This window comes from Apteryx mantelli, chromosome 1, assembly GCF_036417845.1.
Source record: "Apteryx mantelli isolate bAptMan1 chromosome 1, bAptMan1.hap1, whole genome shotgun sequence".
NCBI classification, from domain to species: Eukaryota; Metazoa; Chordata; class Aves; order Apterygiformes; family Apterygidae; genus Apteryx; species Apteryx mantelli.
In genome coordinates, this window is record NC_089978.1 from 174306924 (window position 1) to 174312923 (window position 6000).

Genomic DNA, 6000 nt, shown 5'->3' on the forward strand with positions numbered 1-6000 from the left:
TAGAACTGTGCATGAAATGGGAGAATAGTTCTTCAAAACACCTTAGCATTTTTGATAAGGAAATTTTGTGTGCTTTTTGAAAAAAAAGTAATTTTCTGTTATTTTAATCCCTTAGCAATGAACCTCACTGAACTGGTAAAGAAACATCATTTTAAAGGAGTAAAGAAAAAGAAATGGATTTCTGAGGAGACAAGAAACTCACCTAACACAGTAACAGGCAAAGGTATTTTGAGAAAACAGTTGGGTTATTCATTTTCATTTACTAAACTATTAGTTGATGTAGTAATACCTAGTTAATTTTTGTTTTCAGTATCAAGTATGGGCAATCTGCTATCCATAAAAAACCTTTCTTTTTATCTTGCCTTCCAGTCTATTGTGATTTGTCAAATTTTGAGTAATATCACAAGATTTTTATATAATGTAAACTTTGTTTTTTATTTATAGCAATGCACACTTCAACCCCCCAAATTAAAGCAAATTATCAAAGAAATGATCAAAGTAAGGATGATGAAAATGCTTCTTACATTCCTTCTGTGAGAGCAACTGGAAGAAGGACTTACTTGAATTCTTCAGAACCTGGAAGATCAGCATGTGTGTTCTACCGTAATGTCACAGTCATCCAAGAACCAAAGCTTAGTGGATCTATGGGTGAGTTCAGGGTCGCACTGGATTCTTAAAATGCCTCAAGTGTACTTGCTCTATAGCACTTCTTTCACTTTTGTCACTGCAACTTCATGCCTAAATATGGGCAAGAATAAATTTGATCCAGCTTAATTTTCATAAACAGGTTGCTGTCCTATCCATAGACAGAAATGTGAATAATTTTTTGTACTTGGTAAAAGTTACATAGAACAGAATATTCATGAACAGTAATTTAGCCACCTTCATAGCAGGAATCCATTTCTATGCCTAGTGCACTTTGCTGCCCAGCAAAAAGGGATGAATACATTGATATGCTGATGTGCACTAACATATCCCCAGATTTTACAGTTAATAGGAATTTTGACTACTCCCAAAAGAGGAGAAAATGTTGCTTGTGAAAGCACACACAAATATTTAAAAGCTGTGTGAATTATCTGTTACAATTTTATAGAATTTTTTCTAGGAAAAACATTGCTGTTCTACTGGAATTTTTCATTTGAGTCTGAATCTGGCCCAGAGACTTAAATCTTTGTCATTTCTTGTGACACTTTCTAGAAGTTTCATAACAACAGCAGTGAAGAAGGTATGACTGGATATCTCTGTCTCTCTCTCTCCCCCCCTCCCTTTTCTTCTCCCCCTCCCTCCCTTGCTGCATGTTTCTTCATCTCATCTGTTCACAGACTTATTGTGAATATAATCCCATATTGAATACGCTGGAATTTACTGTAAAATTATATTTTTTCATGTTAAATTTCTAAATAGGCCAGATGAAGAACGTATGTCAACTGTTCTCTAAAGTGTAATTGAAAAGCATCTTTTCAATGATTTAACCTTCTGAAGTATTTAAGAAACCTTATAATAGTCCATCTTTAACTTCCCATTCTACTCTAAATATTGATAGCAATAGTACTAGAAGTAATTTGCAGTAGAATCTTGGTTTTGTTTCAAGAAATATTTCTTGATCAACTTTTGTCCTACCAGCAGGGGATCCAGGAATGCTTTTGCTTTGTGTGATATTTTTCTCCAGCTAGTATTTCACTGGAGTTTTGTTATGACTTTTTTCTTCTTGAATAAGCAAAGGCTTGAAATTTATTCAAACTTCTGTTATCAGTTTAAATATCCTGTAAATTTTTGTGATTTACATTATGACTGTTGGCTGGTTGCCTCATTGTATTTCTATTGGACAGAGGACTGAATTCATTCTTCCTGCCATCCTTTCAGAATAACATTTTCCTTTGCTTTTTTCCATGTTTGAAATACTCTCTTCTTGATAGTACCTTCTATGTCAGGAATTTGACAAAAAGCTTTCAGGTGGGACTCCAAGTCTTCTATCTTTCTTTTTGGCAGTCAGGTGTAGCTTTGATTTTACAGCTTTCACTTTATTTTTTACTTGCTAATACAGCTTCACACAACGTAGTACCATAATCTGGCTTTTATTTGCCTTTTTATTACCAGTCTCCATGGTAACTTTGGATAATTAAGGGTGTTTTCTCATCTATCATTCCAGCCACAAATTCAGCAGTAACTAATTTAAATAATTGTAAGTGGAGAAAGTGATTCATCTTGCCAGTTTTATATACCTATATTAAGCTGGATTGAATCTCTACCTTGAACTGCTCTTCTGTCTTCACTTCCAATAAAAGGAACCTCCTTTAGACCACATATCTCTTGCTTCGAGATGAAAACAGTTAGGTGAAATGAATCTCAAAATCACTGCTTAGTCTCAAGGACTAATCTGTAGAAGTGCTGATCACTCATTGCTGCAACACATATCAAGGGAGTTTATGCTTTGAACATACAGAGTGCTAATTTAGTGCTAGTTACTCAGCAAAACTGAGTCTAAGTCATTGAGAATGAGCAACCAAAAACTGGATATTTTTGCTCTCTGCTCACCAAGTTTCATCTCACTATTAGTGGGGATAACACTACCTTCACTTTACAAGAGTGACTGGAATAGTTATTCATGTTTATGAAGCTCTCAGATGCCATATGACTCTCCTGCAAAGTCGTCCTGCAAACGGAACATTCTTAATACAAAGAATACACGTTATTAAATTTCCAGGTTAAAAAAGGATAAAGCGTTTCAAAGAAATGGTGACCAGAATTTTTGTCGTAAGAACAAACAGTATGGTTTTTGCTGCCTTTCTTTTCAGCAGTAGCGGAGCCATTTGGTCTGAAATTCTCCAACCCAAAATTCAGCTTGACACAAATGGAAGATTTTTAGACCAAAACCGAAAACCATGGTAATTAAATGTTGCATATACACTGAAAATTTGGGGATTATTATTACCAATTGAAATTAATGGAATTAATCTGGAACTAACAGAAAATAATATTAATAACATTAGTTATTTACCAAATTTTACACAATATGATTAGTCATTAAGGAGCATACTCTGTTGCAAAAGCAACCCTTTTTATATAGTGTAGCACAAGAACTCACAAGTGGCAATAAAAGGGGAGCATGGATTATAGATTTGTTTAACCTAAAAGCAATTGATGCATTTAGGAAGATTTTCAACAAAAGAACGTTATTTTATCAAACCAAGGATGTCCTTGGAAGAATCCCCTCACTTGGAAGATCCTATGAGCCTCATGAAAATGGTGCATGGTTACAAATTATTTTTAACATACTAGAAAATAAGTCTGTATTTAATAATAGCCTGTATTTCAGAGATGATGCATTATTCACTTGATGCATCAATGGATACTTCAGTTTATGTTACTTTTAATTCTTATATCAGACTAAGAAGCTCTTTCCTGAAATTTTAGCTGAAAATAAAAAACAACTTATATGTTTCTCTATAGACAAAAATACTTCAGGACCTTATAATGCACCAGCTTGGAGGAAAAGAAACCCACGTGCAAAAACATTCTCTAAGCTGAAAACAACCATTCAGGTAACTTTTATAGAAATATTTGCAATTCATTCTTCTTATTAAAGACGATATGTCTCTCCCCACCTAGAAAATGTGAAATTGCTTTTAAAACCTCTGCAACCAGAGACTGCAAGATTCTGAGTGATGCTGAGTAGTCTGAAAGAATTGTTAATAGTTTCATTTGTAGACAGATAATTTTACCTATATAACTAACCCATGATTTCTGATTTTTTTTTTTTTACAAAATTACTCATATGAAAGCAAAGTATCTATTGACCTTTTAAGTGAGGAGCTACATAAAGTGGTTTTTCCCTTGTAGCACTGGGCAAAGCAGCTTGGTTACAATCTCTCTTGTTAGAACAGGTAGAAGTCTTTTTTCCTCTTCATTTTCTTGGTCATGAAGTATCTGCAATAGCTGAAAGATAATCAGCCTAGGCCCAGATTCTTAAGAAGACTTAGGCTACCAAAATATTTAGAAGATACCCTAAGAATCATTAATACATTTTACACCTGTCTTGGAAGCAGACATTAGAACCTATATCTCCCTTCTCTCAGGTGAATGGCCAAATGTCTCTGTGACATTTCTTTCTTATCTCCCATCTCTCTCCTCTGCTGACATAATACGGACTTTGCTCTGCAGTTGCACAATTCAAAAGGTGGAATAGAAGAGCAGACTCTCAGTTCTTGCAAACTTAGCCTTCTAGCTTACTATTAAAGTGATTCCTTGAAAGGGAGAAGAGATAAGTTTGAACCCTGCTAAACACTGCCCTTTCCTGGGTGAATCCTTTCACTGTTATGGTCAGTAATGCTTTTTCCGAGTAGCCTCTCTGGTCTTTGAAAGGATACATGCCTGCTTTTAGGGGATGGGTCAGAAAAGTGCAGTTCTGTGATCTTGCATTTCAAACCCCTCCCAGTGGCCCCATTTTCTGAATTCCTACGAGTTGACCCAGGGAGCTCTGTGCTAAGCATCTAGGCCATTTTGATCCCACTCTGAGATGCAAAATTATCTTGAGATACCATATAGATCCAAATAATCTAAAACCACCTTCTGTAATCTATCACTAGGATCGCTGCCATATCTGGGTTCTTTATGCAACTACCATATGGTTCATAAATATCTGCTTGGGAAGGTTTCTGAGAAAAAATACATTCATGAAACATTTTGAAAATGGGTGAATTACATTAGGACAAAATATTCATATCTCTGTTATTTATAAATGTTGAAGATTTAATTCTTTAAATGTCTCTGAAAGTGCATATAGTTTTGCTATAATAAATTATGCAAAAAATGTTTGGTATATTTATTTTGACAACAGACCCAGGAAGGAGTGGAAACAAATAAAAAGGGAGAGAAATTTGCGGACAGGAGAAAGAAGTGAAGCCAATACATCAATTTACAAGAAAAATGCAAATTAAAAGGAGGAGATTGTCAAGTACTTCCCAACTGGAGATTAAAAGATGATAAAATTGCAAATTCTGAAAGTAAAATGCAGGAAGTACATTGTAACATTTCAAAATTGATAAAAATGCAAATTAAAAAAGTATGTTCTGCATATGTACATATGAAAGTCTTCAGTCTGTTCACTAGGTTTAATCTGTTGTGAAAATTTGACAGCTGAAGTCATTTTTGTTAGACTATGACTGTACACTGCAAGACTGATAGTAAAACATGTCCATACAGGTAAAAAAATCCTTAAATGTAGTCTGCCCCCTTTTTACTTGTCCAAATGCTTTAAACCATAATTATGAATATGCATAAATACTATTTTATATGTACACACACACACACACACTCTCTCTCTTTTGGCAGTTTCAGAGGACTTTGAATGTAAACAGCAACACTAATGTATTCTAGAAAGTGGCCATTTTTATGCGAAAGCCAGATTCTTAGATGGTATAATATAACATTTGACCATATTTTTGGGGACTCACTCTGAGTTTGATCTTGAGCTTTTGCCATTTTATTAGATTAGCAGAACTGTGTTATGAATTAAATGAACTTCACGACAAAACAAGAAATAAGTGAAATATGTTTTTACACACATTTTAAACTAACGTATAAGAGACTGGGCAAAGGCAAAGAGAAAGGTTGACAAGAAGGGTACTTATAATATGGTATTGCTTTCTGAAGAAACCAACCATATCAATCCTTTTAAAGTTAGCAGTGACAACCTACTACAATTTCCCTAGGAAGGATGGTTTTGTTTTTAAATCTTTTTCTCATTTTTATAATCTGTTTTTTTTTGTTCTGGGGACAGACTGAGGTGGTTTCTCTCCTGTAATTGGAGAGAATGGGTTTTGATCAACTTCATTCAGTTATTGGCCCATTTTTATGAAACAGGAGACAGCAATGTGGAACAATATAAAGATGGTCACACTGTAGAGCAGGTATGAGCAGGACATAGAGCCCAAAGGAGGAACTTCAAGGAGATGATAAACAGAAAAATGGAATTAGAGAAAATACTTAGTTTACAAATGG

General features: G+C 34.5%; 1 protein-coding gene across 1 annotated transcript in view; it reads left to right on the top strand.

The window, feature by feature from the left end:
• The window catches only part of C1H12orf50 (chromosome 1 C12orf50 homolog), a 19827-nt gene extending 14428 nt beyond the window's left edge, over positions 1-5399 (top strand). Inside the window, exons 9-12 of the mRNA XM_067297129.1 lie at positions 116-223; positions 445-648; positions 3451-3542; positions 4838-5399. Of these exons, the coding sequence (XP_067153230.1) occupies positions 116-223; positions 445-648; positions 3451-3542; positions 4838-4900 (467 nt within the window). The 3' untranslated portion in view covers positions 4901-5399. The remainder of the gene's footprint in view (positions 1-115; positions 224-444; positions 649-3450; positions 3543-4837) is intronic.
• The last annotated feature ends 601 nt before the right edge of the window (positions 5400-6000 follow it).